At 45.1% G+C, this 15,602-nt stretch overlaps 4 protein-coding genes across 4 annotated transcripts; 2 read left to right on the top strand and 2 right to left on the bottom strand.

The window, feature by feature from the left end:
* Window positions 1-1,651: 1,651 nt before the first annotated feature.
* JR316_0012542 (uncharacterized protein) lies at window positions 1,652-2,406 on the bottom strand (the record flags this gene model as incomplete). Its single annotated transcript, XM_047898167.1, has 5 exons — window positions 1,652-1,774; window positions 1,828-1,869; window positions 1,923-1,958; window positions 2,172-2,204; window positions 2,266-2,406. The coding sequence occupies 5 exons, from the start codon at window positions 2,404-2,406 to the stop codon at window positions 1,652-1,654; spliced, it is 375 nt and encodes a 124-aa protein (XP_047743056.1).
* A 6,605-nt stretch (window positions 2,407-9,011) lies between these two features.
* JR316_0012541 (uncharacterized protein) lies at window positions 9,012-10,319 on the bottom strand (the record flags this gene model as incomplete). Its single annotated transcript, XM_047898166.1, has 4 exons — window positions 9,012-9,797; window positions 9,853-9,942; window positions 10,024-10,117; window positions 10,252-10,319. 4 exons carry the CDS (start codon window positions 10,317-10,319, stop codon window positions 9,012-9,014), a joined length of 1,038 nt encoding a protein of 345 aa, XP_047743055.1.
* Window positions 10,320-11,202: 883 nt separating this feature from the next.
* JR316_0012540 (uncharacterized protein) lies at window positions 11,203-12,561 on the top strand (the record flags this gene model as incomplete). Its single annotated transcript, XM_047898165.1, has 2 exons — window positions 11,203-12,022; window positions 12,320-12,561. 2 exons carry the CDS (start codon window positions 11,203-11,205, stop codon window positions 12,559-12,561), a joined length of 1,062 nt encoding a protein of 353 aa, XP_047743054.1.
* An 855-nt stretch (window positions 12,562-13,416) lies between these two features.
* On the top strand, window positions 13,417-14,296 carry JR316_0012539 (uncharacterized protein; the record flags this gene model as incomplete). The annotated part of the gene is made up of 2 exons (XM_047898164.1): window positions 13,417-14,185; window positions 14,280-14,296. 2 exons carry the CDS (start codon window positions 13,417-13,419, stop codon window positions 14,294-14,296), a joined length of 786 nt encoding a protein of 261 aa, XP_047743053.1.
* Window positions 14,297-15,602: the final 1,306 nt, after the last annotated feature.

Genomic DNA, 15,602 nt, shown 5'->3' with positions numbered 1-15,602 from the left:
CCGAAGGCAGCTAAAAGTGGTCGATTCGTCGGATGATAGCAGAAACAGTAGCCTGGCGTGAACAGGCTGGTCGCGGGAAAGCGATATATGGTGTCGGAGCAACATGGGCATAAACTCCCCTTCTATTCTCAATACCATCCCTAGCTGTCGACGTGTAGCCAACTGTCAGTCACCAACCCTCTTCCCAGCATCGTTCTCCGGACGTTCAAATCTTAAACTGAAGCCTGAACACATCGTGAGCATCGTGAAAACTGTGTTGTATGGTGCCGAGACCATTAGAAGTACCGACACCGCCTCCAGGCTCCTTCTCTGGGCAGTCATCATCGCCAGTGCCCCAAAGGCAGTGATTTACACTGTTAAATCCCCTCTGTCGATCAGATCCTAAGAATATCAGAAGAACGGAGCTTTCGTAGTATTTGTGGGGAGATGTCATCTTGTCGGAAGTCGTTCAGCATTGTTTTGCATGTGGTGAGTTGCCTAGCGATCACTCGGCATACCTGCCGGACGATGTTTGGTTTTTGTCTGGGCACGCTCTTCCGGCTTTCAATAGGTTCGGCCGCTGAGCCATCGCTGCAGGGGAGACGCTTTCGGGGGGGGAGGGGGAATGAGGATGTTACTGATGTTACTGACTCCTGCCGGGGTACGGTTCAAAAAGATGCGCAGATGCGTTGATATGCCCAGAGAGCGTCCATTGCGACCTGATATTCTAAAGCTACCGTTTCATTGCGTTTGTAGAGCTCTTCATGCCCACCTCCAACCCAAGATTGTTTCCAATTATGCGCCTACGTTGATGCGCAATGCAAAGGGGCACATCATGAACATCATAGACGAGCCTCACCGGCACCAAGATCATGCTTAACGGTACGTACATTGTATATTAACTCATTTTCGACATGTCTCACACTTTGAATCATCATTCATCCGACAATGCTATATCTTATATCGTTCTTACTGATATCACATCCTCCTCCACCACCTATTGCACAATTGTGATGGAAACAACACATTCACTTTCCGATGCAAATATACCACATATGCCGCTGCTGTAGTTTTGGCACTTGCGTATGCAAAACAGGCCAAAACTTACGAAGATCCCAATATTCAAGCTGTCAACCGCTGCCTGACGCGTCGATGATCAGCGTCACGGTATTGGCAGCCGCATGCCATCCCGAAGCGCACAAACGTATCCAAGAAGAGCTAGACGCCGTTTGTGGGAGGTCACGGCGTAAGTCTTTTTAATGATTAAGGTGCCTGTTCGAATCTTCAGCTGTGTATTGTTTTACGAAGCATTGTTATATTTTATAAAATGGGAATAAAAAATAGAATGGACTCGTATCTGCCATACGTAGCAGTGGCTTTCACTGGACAAGTTGTTTCCCAACCTTTCACATCTCGGTTATATTGGTTCCATGGAGATTTTAATCACAGATTCAACCTTTTGAACAAATTGCGTAGGTCCTTCCAATATATGTGTCCGCGAACGACAGATATTGCATTTATGATCATCCGTTCTGCTGGCTGCATTGTCATAGTGACTCTTCAAAAAGTCAATGCAAACTTCGCAGAAAACGTGGCCACAACTAAGCCTGCTTGATGAATACATTCATGAGGAAAATCCAATCATCTATATATGTACGGTTGCTATTAACACTCACATGGTAGGCTGTTTGACAGAGTCGTGGCAAATGGTGCACGTCAAAAGATATTTAAGAGCATTGAGGCATCGTTCCTTCTGCTCGAGCTGTTCACGAAGAACAGCAGCAGTGTAGGCTTCCTGTAGATTTTTTAGTAGGTGAACAAATTAATACGCTGTTGCGTTAGATAAACCTGTATTAGCAGCCTGTGAATTTCCCTATTCCGAGCTTCTACCTATACAAGAGCTTAGATGTGATCACAACTCTAACCAAAAAATGACTACTAACTTCATGGACATTTCGACGAGCTTTGTCCACAGAACGCTTAAGATAATGTAATGTAACATGTAGATCGTGAATTTCCTAGGCCGGACAATGAAAATGTGTTAGTGCTTTATTGGCTTTACTAAGGGAGCAGAACCAACCTCAGCATGATTATCAACAATTGTAAAAAGATTATCGAGTCTGAGCTGTAGAGCGGAACAAAGGGAATCAGATTTTCATTTTGTAACAAAACACTTATGATCAGGTACTGACTTCAGCAGCACTTTCCACTACCATATCAGTCATCTGACGTTATGAATAAGTTATATATTGTACAATGAGACGGTTTATCATGACAATGGCTTACGTTGTTTCCTGGTAGAGAGTTCATTGAGTCGAAGCTCATGCTAGGAGTTCCTGAGATGAGTGAATAATAATGTTGTCCGATCTGAAGAAGGCATTGTTTGATGGTGTGATACAGAATTTTCAAGCACGTCACTATTGCCATGGTAAAGATGTAGAAAATGCGTGTACCATTGTCGCTTATATATGTACAAAAGGAACCTAGAACTATCACAAAGAGGGTACTTCCTGTACAGTGTGCTATTGGTCGGGTTTGAACGATGTGCCTGATGCAGCTTGGCAAAGTAAAGTGCGCTGCAATATTGGATCATGTTGTCAAGTTGTCAAGTACACTATGTACAAGGAGGAATTATTATAGCTACATTCGTTGTCCTGTCGAAATACTGAAGAGCAATTAATTTTCTTAGCGGGAATTTCAAGAAGTACAGATAAAGATCGGATAGGGGCTAATAGGGGCACCCTTTCCTCCCTGTCTGTGGCCTCTGATGGTGCCTGCGCCTCGATGGTAAGTCGTTTTGGTTGTGCCTGTTGCCGATTAGACTCGAACCCAGTCTCTATAGGTGATAGCTAGCTTACACATGTGGCCTCCGAGTATTAGTCAGTTTAAATTATGTGATGAAATTTATCTGGATATACTAGGAGGGACGAGCGCCAGCTATTTCAATACCGTGTGAAACCTGGTATATCCGGATTGTCTGGAGTCGAGACTAGTTGCCGATATTGATGGTGCTAATGAATAATGTGATCTAGAGTCTTGACGCGGCAAAGCGGACTACGACAGTGAAACGCACTGGTACTGACCCCACTGGCTCAGCATAGTCGAGCATTGAAGCCACACAACACCCTTTGACGGTAAGCCGCGCAGTTGTGTATTCTGTCGGCAATAGGGCTGAACCTGTGCTTGACAGTCTTGACGCTAGAGGATAGGTTACAACGGTGTGTTGTACCCTCTCGACGACGTGTTGGTGCTGACCTGTACTCTGTGCTTGACAGTTTTGACGGTGCAGAGTAGGTTACGGTGGTGAGCTGTACTCTTTTGACGACGCGCTGGTACTGACCCCGTTCTTGCCACTGCGCAGGTCAAGGACCTCGCTAAACATTCAACGATGTGCTGGTGCTGACCCCGTTCTCTTTATACACAGGTATTGTCAGCAAGCCGCAGGCACATAACATGCAGAACAATGACGAGGTATCTTGACATACCTGCCCACGACCCTCCCCCCCTCTATTGTCACTTTGCAGCTTGGTATTATCAGCCAATCCAGCACGATGCATGCCGCCCTCACAACCCAATCCCGCTGACCAGTTAGAATTGCCCCTTGGAACCGGAGAATACTGTAGACATTATTGGACTAGGTCGGTGAGCTAACCCATCAACAATGAACTGGTGCTGACCCCGCTCTTATTGCTACGTACTTGATGGATATTATCAGCAAGCAGAACAATGACAACGTACCTTGCCATACTCGCTCATGACCTTTACCCTGACATGCTCAAGTCGCACCTGTCCAGGCCTCCCTCGGTGAGTTGTAAACCCTCGACGGTGGGCGGGTGCTGACCCTCCTGTTCACTATGCACTCTCTCCCCAAAAGAAGCACGGGCGCCACACGACACAGAAAATGCTAGCGACGCACCTAGACCGACGGCTCTAACACCCAGGCATGCTGGAGTCATGACTGCTCTCGTCGCAGTGTCTGCCGAGTGCAACAGCACAGTGAGTACTGAGTGTGATCCATGATGGTCATGAAGGTGGAGATCATAGAACAAAGGCTGACAATATGAAGACGAGTGAAAGGATTGTGGTAAGCAGGGGAATGAATGATTATAGTGGATTGTACAGACGCACCTTGAAGCACATCCAACATGTACATTGTATAAGACGGCGCGGTTCATGAAGTTGACGTTGACGGGCAGGGGATGTTGGAATACGCGCTTTCCGTTCATCATCTCCACATTCTTTCTTTCCTTTTTTATATTCACACCTTCCTTTTCTGTCTTCGGACCACTCGATCCGATAGCTCCTATTCATGCACACTCTTTAGCAGTTCACTTTCCTTCAACATACAACACATCACCTTCTTAATTTTCCTGATTACTTCTGTAACTAGGTGTTCCTCACATATAGTCATTTGTCTCATTTCTGATACCTCAGCCTTTGTTTCCTTCCGGCTGAGGTACATTCAGTTTTGTGTTGCTTGTAGAACATTGACTGACTTAGTTTACAGACTTACGTTGTATTCAGGTTCACAATATAGCCTTTGTTTCCTTCCGGCTGAGACTTACGTTGTATTCAGTTTCTTTCAGGGGAATGGACGGTTGTTCTTCTGGGTGGATTCATTTGGCTGGATGACGCACTGTGGTTTTGATCGGTTAATATCATAACAAGGGCACGACGGGATAACAGCAGCAGTCGCGCTTTCTTGGGCATAAACGCTGCACGTGTTGTGACAAGTGGTTCGTAATTATCGCACCTGGGGCCGAAGTGGTAAAATTAAGTAGTATATTCCACGATGAGTGCTGCGCACTCATCTACGGATAAGAGATTAGCGAGAATTTGATTTTTCTAGTTGAGCGCTTCATCAATCTTCTATCAGCTTATGATTTACAATGTCTACTTAAGTGCCTGACTTTGTCAGGTTTCACCTTGCATCACCTTCTTTTATTTTCTAGTACTCCTCTGTGTATCTGTACATACATCCTATTTAAACTATGAGCCTCGTTTTACATCCCTCACCGTCTTCGTCTCTCTCCCCTTACTTGTCAAGGGTGCTTGTTAAACTCGTTCGAATTTCTCCTTGCTTTTAATTTCTTTTCTGCCCAAGGGGTACGCGCCGGCAAATGCCGGCACACAGGGTGGGGGGGGAGGGGGGGGCCAGACCAGGCTTATCCGAATTAAAAGTCGCTTTAATTTCATAATTGTTTTTATCCAATTTTGAAGCATGGTACATGTAATAAAACCACTCTACAGTCATTTTATTGCTATTCCAGCTTTCTAAAGGTTGTCGTCAGTTGTCGTTACAGGTTGCATTGCAGATTTGTTGCATTTTGCAGCAATGATCAGGGGTATCACATGCATATTTTGTCACAGTCACGGATTGTCATCGCACTCGATTTTGCCACGATCAACAAACAACTTCCCGCTGCTTTCCAATTACACCTACCCTCGTGAACCGTTGCCGTTCTGCTACTCAAATCTTGGACATTGTAGTGGGCATTGGAAATATGAATAGTTGGCAGAGGTAAGTCATTGCATCCTTACCCTAGTAACTCTAGCTGAAAGTGCACCACCAGACATTTCATACATTTATCCCCTTCCCCCATTTTTCTATCGTCCACATCACACATTGGGGGCATAATGGACGCATGTGTATTGATGATGAATGCAGAAGAAATGGAGGAGGTAGAGTCAATGGTATTAAAAAGCGCAGGCGTTGCATCCAGTCCCTAGTAATGTCCGGCACTCTTACTTATTTAGGAGATTATCACTCTTACTTATTTAGGAGATTATTTGTGAACGCGTGCACCTACACGTGACTACTTATTGCCAATTTAGGAAGGGGGGGGGAGGGGTCTCGGAGTCCTTATCCAAATTAAACAACCCCGTGTGCCGAATTTTTTTTTTCAAGCACCCCTTGTTTCTGCCCACCCTCCTCTCCCTCTTTATATTTTTCCAATGTTTGGTACAGCCACCGTTGGATCCCTTTTGGTTTCCACCTGGTTTGACCCAAACATTCAGGCCTTTGGCGGCCCACATCTCTCCTCTACATCCTCTCGCATCGCGTTGTGTCGCGTCTGTCATCTCGAAGGCAGCCTCTCACGTGATGTCTCAACCTTGGTCTTTTCAGACCTCCCGCCAAAGCTTACGCACCCACGGAATATCCAAAACAACGGATTTCTGACATCCTTCCTTGTCGAAACTTCCATCCCGATCTTTAACACCCTTACTCTCAACATATCTTATATAGAGGTTTAGGGGCATTTTGTGGCCCTAAAGCTAACGCGGGCATTACAAATCGTGGGCGGGCGCAAAATACAGATACAGATGGTGATCGTGTGAATAAATTACGTGGTGCAACACACGAAATTTAGGATGGACGCAGAAAACCTGCAGAAAACCCACTACTATTCAGTCGTGGGAACCTCTTTGTTTTGTTTCAATGAACTTCATTGGATTGGATGCGTCCTTCCATCATGATCCTGTCGCAGAAACAGAAAGACCCTCTCAGAATATGGAAGCACAAGTGCGCTCACAACGGACGCCAATATCTGTTTATTCGGGGGCGGTATCACTGGCGTTAGTGCCGCCTGGCATTTGTCCAAGTTACTCCATGGAATTTGTCCAAGTTACTCCAGGACAACTCTCTCAAAGAGTACGAACGCCAGAGGAGTGTGGTTATTCTTGAAGCGCGTCAATTTTGTGAGCTTTTTCTTATATCTGTCATGTCGAATTTTTGAATTGAACGTTCAAAGGCTCGGGTGCTACAAGCAAGATTCTTAAGATTCAATAATGGATGGGTTCGAATGACAAAGTTTAGGAAGAAACGGTGGACACCTGACTCCCATTACCTTCCACGGTTTCTCGGCTCTGCAAGCCCGCTACAATACAACAGAAGCGTTGAAATCCTTCGCGTGAGAAGCTCATACATCCAACGGGATGGTCAAGTCCATCAAGCAGAATGGACTGGAACATGAAGTCGATTTGGTCGAGGCTGGTCATTTGACGTTATTCAGAAACAAAATAGAAGAGTAGGCCTTTCGGGATGACTGGGAGAAGGTCAAAAGCGCAGGGATTGTTGGCCGGACGCGAAAGTTGAGTGGATAGACAACGAGAAGCTGAGCAAGGTCAGCCTACTTTTCCTTGTTACGTTTCGACCTGATTCGACCTGCGCGCAGAAGTAACATGTGGACCCTAAACTTGGGTACTCTGCTGTTCATCTACGGGGTCACAATCTCTGGCCATGCAAACTCGTTACCCATCTCTTCAAAGATGCCCAAACTCCCCTACCCAAGGTGACGGTTGAGCTGCACATCAAGACCCCTGTTACATCCATCACGAATATCGAGCAGGAATTATCAAAATAGCCGTGCCGTCGTTGGAACTTGTACATGCCCGAGGAAATACTGACTTGCGAGTATGTCATACACGCCACTAACGGCTACGCTGTACATCTCTTGCCCTTCCTCGCCGGACTCGAAGAAGAAGACGCGGCAAATATTGTTGATTACGTATTGAATGAGAGCCTGGATCTGTCGCCGGTGGTCAGGACGTAGGTTTGTTCTCGACGGAGTCCCAACTTCCGCGCGGGGCGTACGCGATCAAGCCTACAAGAGGACAAGTCAGCGCTGTGCGTTCATCTGTCAACGCGTTTTCTTTGGGATGGCTGACATTGTGGGACGGTGGTGACGGTGGTGATGAGTATTGGTTCCCGAGATACCAGGACACTGAACACAAGAACTCACTCATCATCCTGGGAGGCGGCAGGTACGCGTCGGAGGGACGTACGAAAGAGGGGTGTGTGGGACGACTCTGTGCTCAACCTGCACGTCTCGAACGCGATCCGGACGTACCTCCCTGTCCTGTTGAACACCCGGAGCAATTTGCGAAAGATGGAGAGTGGGAGATGTAATAGGTGCGATTTTATTCTTCTTTTTTCGGTTGCTGATTTACCGTCTTGTTCAGAGTAGTATCATGGCATTTACTAAGAGCGGCGATCCGTTTGTAAGTAACAAATTCGCTGATATCTGTTTTCAATTTAACGTGTTTCCAGGTTGGACCTGTGCTATGGCTGTCCGTTTGCACATTTAATACCAATCTATAAACTTTTTTTCCCATACATAGAAGTCGCAATTATGCACAATTCCATATACATAATCTGGTTTCCAGTATAGAGAAAGGTGGTTTCCGAACATATAAATCCAGTATCCATACATTCATAGGTTGCACCCTCGGATACAATTTTCAGTACCATACATATAGTTTTGGTGCCCACATATACAAATCACAATCCCTTACATAGAGCAAACACTCCCTCTTATACATAATTTGTTCCCTCACTTATATCTGAAGGTTCCTTGTATGATTATTCTTACCTTTCTTCATCCCGAAGATATACAGTCATTTTTCGGCATTCTGTCTATGCCGTGCATGCCTGGACATCGGTGTTTATATACACTGTACAGCGCACTTTCTACACGGGAAAACTTGTAGATGGGCCACCACTTCGTATGGCATGTACGAGTCTTCAAAACCCCATTGCCTATATGTCTGTTTGTGATTATTCTCCCTTGACATATAATGAGAAATTCTTCCTTCTCAGAGTCTCTACACTCAATAAAACTTATGGTCACATCTTTATATATTACGGTGGATGCAGGCATATGCAGGCAGAGCCGATGAAGTGCCAGAAATTATTTTGATTTGTGGTAGTAACTCTTCATCTTTGTTTGAGTTTGATTTCAGACCCGACATGCACCTCGATAACAACTCCGATCTCTTCATCAGTCGAGGTTAAACAGCCCCAGCTGGGGATGGAATTTGGCACACCATTGGGTAAAGGAGATTCATATGGATTGAACTTGTCCATGTTTACCCGTGTTTCACTTTCAAGAGAGGCATGAGTATGGTTTGAGTTGAGTTCTTCCTGGGTATCATTATTTTACCAGAGCATATATACTGAATCACATTTTAGATATTGCATACTTCGAAGTTACCTACTGGTATTAGAGCTAAAGATAATCTACATCATTTTTTTATTGATCGCTTGCTTCAATGACCGTAGAAAAACTTCCAACAATTTCCACCAAATTACGATGCCTCTCTATAAGATCGATGACCTCCGGGATTTGGTGGAAGGTATTCTCATATTTATCAATAAGTGTAGCATCGGCGACCTGGGCCCTCATCCTTGTAATAAAAGCCTCCATTAATCGCTCTCTAGAGCGTTGGGCCTCGAACTGGCGAGATTCCCCAGCAAGGGCATCTAAAATACGACCTGGGTTAGCCGGAGTTTGATCTGTGACATTACACTCACCGGCCAGAGCATTCTTCGCAATAGCAAGGTCATCATCGAGCCTTTCACGAGCTGCCCTCTCATATCCCAAGCGAGCTTCAAGTTCGGTTATAGTTTTTGACCGCTCTTCAAGGGTCCTCTGCGCTGCAATTGTCTCGACATGCATCATACGAAGGTTTGCCTCAGACCTTTGGTAATCAAGAAGGACAGACTGGACGTCTTTCCAATATGTAGCCTTTGCTGCGTCCAGTTCATTCGATAATGTATGGATGATTGTTTCGAAGTATTCACGCTGGGAGTCTGATGCATCTTTCGCTTGTTGGAATTCGGAGAGCAGTGTTGCACAGTCTAGCATAGAAGAAGTGAGCATCATCTTTGTCTCGCTCAATTCCTTTCTCTCAAGTTCACGGTCATGATTAACAGCATTAATATGCTTCTCATAGTCGCGTTTTATGTCTTGAAGGCCAGCACATGGCCCATTATGCATGTCTCGACAATTGACTTGTGGTTGGTTTAATTCACTAATCTGAACTAGACACGTCAACGGTGAGAACACAGAGAAAGGCAGAAAATTTTCTTACCTCTGTCTCCGGGATTAGGTCCGCCTGCTTATGCGATATTGACTGTACACTATCGGGCACTTGGTGGTCAAGTAACATCCGACTGTCGTTCTGCAATCAAACAGCCGCCACAAATATAACGAGTCAGATATCAACACATATCTTGGGAATACACGGACCAGGGAAACTTACTTGTTTCTCAACAGATTGACCAACAAGGTATGTGGCCGCAGGCTGGGTCCGGTGCATCTGAGACGTGTCCCTGTCCTCCAATCTTTTATTGGGTCTGTAACTCTATAGTGGTTAAATCAGAAAGATATAATGGCGCAGACAAACAGCATTTACTCGCCTTTGCGCGCTTAGAACGACGTAACTGTATTTAACGCGTCAGAATTTAACGTATTTTAACACAAAACGGACTTAACGCGTGTCTGCGGTCCTAACAACTTTGAAGACTGTGAGGGGGAACAATCTGTGCCGGCAGACATTGAAAGAGGCTCTCGATTGACACTGTGTGACATATTGAAGCAGAAGGTAGATAACAGGAATTCTTTATCACGTGAATAAAGATCGAGTATGGTTGGGTGAGGTTCGGTGAGGAGGCGCCTAGCTCGATTTTATATTTAGATGACGAATTTCCATAGATGGAAAGAGAGTCAGGTCAAAGTTCAATTTAGAAGTCGCGTCACAGTGCCGAGTGTCAATTTCACAGGTGCGTGGACGATTTTGGAACAAGGTTGATTGTTTGGTCAATTACCAAATTTCATTTGTACGCTCTTGACTTCGAAGTCACAGTGTGTCAATTTCACAGGTACGTGGACGATTTTGGAACAAGGTTGATTGTTTGGTCAATTACCAAAATGAAACCTTTATTCAGTCGCATTTGTACATCTTTCACGAGTCGCCAATGAGGCAAGGTACATTTTGAACCTGATCAATACCTGAAGGTATGCGACTCGCTTATTTTTTCGTTTCTAGGATGAGCAAACCAAAAGAAGCAATATACGCGTGGGAAACTGTAATGACTCCACTCTCGCCGTGGCTCATTATGCACGATAAAACGATAAATGCGACCAATGTAGTATTTCCAGGTACGTGATGCGTATTTCCCTAAGGTCGGTTGTATCGGGAATGGTTGGTTATCAACATTTGCATAACCTAAGTTTTCGAAGTTGGCAATCGGCGCTAATTTAGCGACTTGTCGCAATGTATACAAACTACTGATCTACAATTGTTGGCGAAGATGTATATAGAAGGCCAAGACTTCGAGAAACCATAGTTACATTGGATGTTCAAGCTCCTGGCATCCCGTGAACCTACTATGGTTTTGTTTAAATTTGAGAAATCGTACTCGAAATGATGTGAACCCCCATGTCTCAAGAAAGAGTCCCCCCAGAGATCCAGACTCAAATTATTGATTCAATTGTCTCTGACCATAGCGGTTATATAATTCTCCAGCCGGATTGTGCACAGACATTACGCACATGTCTCCGTGTCTCGCCTACCTTCCGCTGGAGTGCAAAACGATACCTCTTCAAGTTTATCAGCCTCTTTGAGGATGATGAGGATGCGTTCCGTGTAAAATTAAAGCACCTTCGCAGCCTCGTTGATCTCCCAGACATGGAAATTAGCATACTCCGCCATATTCGAATTTTTCAAATGTCTGCCCCCATTACTTCCATTCTCGGCAATCCGGAGCCTAGTCGTTGCAAGCAAATAATCGAAGACCTTGATTTCATTCTGAATGCATTTCGTCACTCAGAAGCTCGGTTACACACCTTTGAATTCCATGGCCCACTTTTCTCTTCCCTACCATCCAAGGTTGTGCGATCCCTTCAAAACCTGATCCGCTCCCCAACATTGCTATCTCTTAGGCTTTGCGAAGTGCAAGACCTTCCCAAGGACGTCTTACAAGGGACATCAATAATTCATTTGACTGTTCTTGATTGCAACATATCCGACACCATGGGCGCTATGGATGTCCATCTTCCTCTCTCTCAGATCGCAACCATTGAAACTACCGATCTTCCTATGGTTCATGCTTTATATCCAGAGACCCAGCGTTCAATGATCAGCAATGGAGAAGCTTGCCTCAAATCTGTATGCCTGCGTATCGATATGAGAACTTGTTTTTTTGGGGGTCTCAACAAGGAATGCGACACAGTGGCGGAGCTCTTTCCATCCGTTAAGAGTTTGTATATTGTGTTTGATTCAAATGGTATTATCTGCTACCTCCATTTTAACCCTCTTGTGCTCATAACCCATGACTCAACAGACCTTGTTCAACTTTTTCTAACTCCACCAATGAGTTATTCTACAAAACTCAATAATTTCAACTATTTGACCCTGCGTTACGGACCCACAGACCTGTCAAGGACGTCATTGCCAACTAAAGCATACGTCAGCCATGCGATCACAGTTCTCGCAGCGTGGCCACCCTCTCTTCAACGACTAACACTCATTTTTGACAATCTATTTTACTGTGCAGAGGACATATCGCTGGGTATGCCAATCGAGGCATGGACAAAACTTGATGATATTCTACTAAACGTGGACATTTTTCCACATCTCGGTGGTGTCGACATCAAGGCGTTCTGTCTATTTCCTAACAATATTATGACTAACCACAGTCGCAAAGCGGAACAGCTTCGGATGGAGCAGGAAATCAAACTGGCTCTTCCCACTCTGCACAAGCAGGGCAAGATGACAGTAGCGGTTTCATGCCGTTAGCTGGCTACCAAGGTGGTCATGATCACTTAGTTATCCACGCGCTGTGTCGATGGCATATCATCACGTAATAATTTATATGTATCCATTGTCGAAATGTCGAAAAGGTTATTTGATGACCGACCGCAAAGATAGCAAAGGACACCAATGTACATCGCCAATAGAGCATGTTCCCGATACATCTTTTATATGAGAATGAGAGGGGAACAAAAATGGATTCAATGTCTCGATTATCGCTCACCTACAATGATCCCAGGAGCCTCTGACAAGCCACGCGGACATCATGGTTCGTAGCGCAGTCTTTATATGGTCAGGAGTATAGCTAGAGTCCATTAGCATGAGTTCACATAATGTGACTTGCATGTGCTTGGTATGTACACTTGAGTTGCAATAAGGGAGGGTTTATATACAGCTGTGTGTTTGGCACTGGACGAAATGTTTAACTCTACTTTCATTTATGCCGTAGCTCTCCCGAATACCTGGCATACAGGAACAATATCTCAATCGAGCCGAAGCCTACTAGCTATTCCGGCCAATGACTTGTGGCTTGATTAATTCCAGGATTTTTTTATACTAGATTTCCCTTAAGTTGTCCAAGTCCAATAGGGCACGGAGCTTGCGATCACGATCAGGTCATTGGAGCCCTTGTATGTTCTCATTACTCCCCAAATCGCACACTTCACATCTACATGTCAGCAAGTTGACACCAAGAATTGTTCATGTCAGGGCGTTAATTATATGATCAGCCATGGCATCAATATATCAATCAGGGCGTTAATATTTTGCTCTACCCATCTGATGGACACATAGAATATATTCCGACAAATTCTTTCTCATTTCCTTCATCTCAACACCCCCATGTCACTAACCTTCGTTGCGCAACCCGAAAATGAGGTCTCCTCGCCTTCATTTCCTTGGCCCGAACACCGCCATCTTTTTGAAACTATATGTGTGGCGGGGAATAATGCACTTGAAATCCATTTGAGACTATTCCTCCTTCGCAGTTTGCTGGAATTTCGTGATACTGGTATTCTTCCAGGAGTTCGTATCCTCTATGTGCAAGCTCAGGTCGGCACCGTGTATACTCTGACTCTCGCTATGAAGATCCAAATTCTCCAAAACCTCAATATTGTTCTTGATATGCTTTGTCACCCCAGTTCGCAGGTGGAAACGCTCTATTTATCTGGTCCCCTGTTCTATTCTGACTGGTTTATGCACCAACGAATCACAAGATCCTTCGGAAATCTTCTTAAATCCAACCAATTGGTATCGCTCAAGCTCAACAACGTAGAAAACCTCCCAAGGAACATCCTCGACGGGACATCAATTGTAGATTTGACTCTCATTGCCTGTGAGGTATCAAATACGATGACATATTCGAATACCAATGCCCTTCGACTCCCAAGCCTTGAAACCATTGAGACCGACAAGTTATCGGTTGTTCGGACAATATATCCGGTCGGCCTCCATTCAACGGATGGTGAAGAACCTTCTCTGAAGATCTTATGCCTACGTATCGACCAGACAGATACTGCTGGGCCTCAGGTCCTCAAAGAAGAATTTGATATTTTAGAAGAACACTTCTCATCAAGCATTGAGCGCCTATGTGTCATGTTTGATCCATGTGGTGCGTTCCATATCATTACCTCGACTGTTTCATTTTTTACTTAATGTTTATGTTTATGTTTATGTTTACGAGATTACCAAACAGCCCTCAACAGGACCGCCCGGTGCGTAGCAGCGGAAGGGGCCCGATGCCTCCCCTGTCCTACACAGAACGTCATGGCGCATGCAGTTGTGTCACGGGCGACAAGGGCAAGAACATTCCTTGCCCTGCATCCGGCTCGCTGGTTAGCGTCCATGAGTCCAAGATTAACGGGCAGGTTTGCTTTCATGATTGAAAGCTGTCGTCTATTTCAGCCATTGTGCATATAGGAGAATACAAATCGTCAATTGACTGCCTACGTTTTTACAATATACTTTAAATTTGCGGGATACAAATGGGGGCCTCTTCAAAGGCCTGTAGCACATGATACACAAAGCATGCAAACTTTGGAAGCAACTCGTCGTGACCCAGAAAACGGCGAAGCAGGTCATATCTGTCACCAGTCTTTTTCACGTCCCAGTATTCCCTCGGGTAAGCCTCTTTTGCTTCATTCAAGAGAATCAGTCTTCTCAGCTTTATTGGCAGGGGGCATCCTAGACATTCCATCAAAGCATGAGGTTCGTCTTCAATATCTGTTTTGCAGAATCGGCATAGTCGTCTTTCCTTGGGGATGGGTACTCCATTTACGTTTCGACGTCGTAATACTTCTATTGCCAAGGGGTGTTCCGCACACACAAGTCTCGCCAATGCTTTCCTATGTGATGAAACCCTTACAATTTGTAGGTACGCACGAAATTTGACGACGTCACGGAGAGAGTGAGATTTGTCGGGGGGAACACGCTTATGAAGGAGAGGGAGCCTTGGACAGCCTTCGATCTCGCGGTACAGAGACAAGGCACAGGACTCTTTCACTTTTTCGGCCAGCATGTCCACCGCGGATTCATTTGCAACATTTGCTCGAGTGATCTTGACAGGACAAGGCAAGGAAGCCAGTGCCCATTTTAGATCACCAAGCCAGCAGGATTTCCCATCATTAAGGAGGGTCCAGTTTTGAACCAGAGCTGCTTTAGCTAGCCTGTCTTCCGGTAGTCCCATTAAGTGTTTCAAATAGCGTAGCGCAATGAGGAGTCTCCTGTATCGAATGGGCATAACACCAAGCTCTGTGAATAGGACTGTCGTCAAGGAGTGGTCACTAAGTCCCAATATTTTTCTGAGAGCTCTTGTTTGAGCATTCTGTAGAAGTGAAAGTGTACTCATGTCGACGTCAATTGCTACCTCGCATCCGTGAATGAGGTGAGGGTCTACTTTTCCCATGTATAAACGGATTCCCAGTCGAGGCAATACATCTCCCATCACCGATTTCAGCATAAAGAGGATATATGTGCACTGCGATGCTGTTAGAGCTTTGCGCATCCCATGTTTTTGGAACAAGAATTTT

Source organism: Psilocybe cubensis, chromosome 12 (genome assembly GCF_017499595.1).
Source record: "Psilocybe cubensis strain MGC-MH-2018 chromosome 12, whole genome shotgun sequence".
Classification (NCBI taxonomy): domain Eukaryota; kingdom Fungi; phylum Basidiomycota; class Agaricomycetes; order Agaricales; family Agrocybaceae; genus Psilocybe; species Psilocybe cubensis.
Note: the sequence above shows the minus strand (reverse complement) of the source record. Positions and strands in the feature narration are given on the sequence as shown.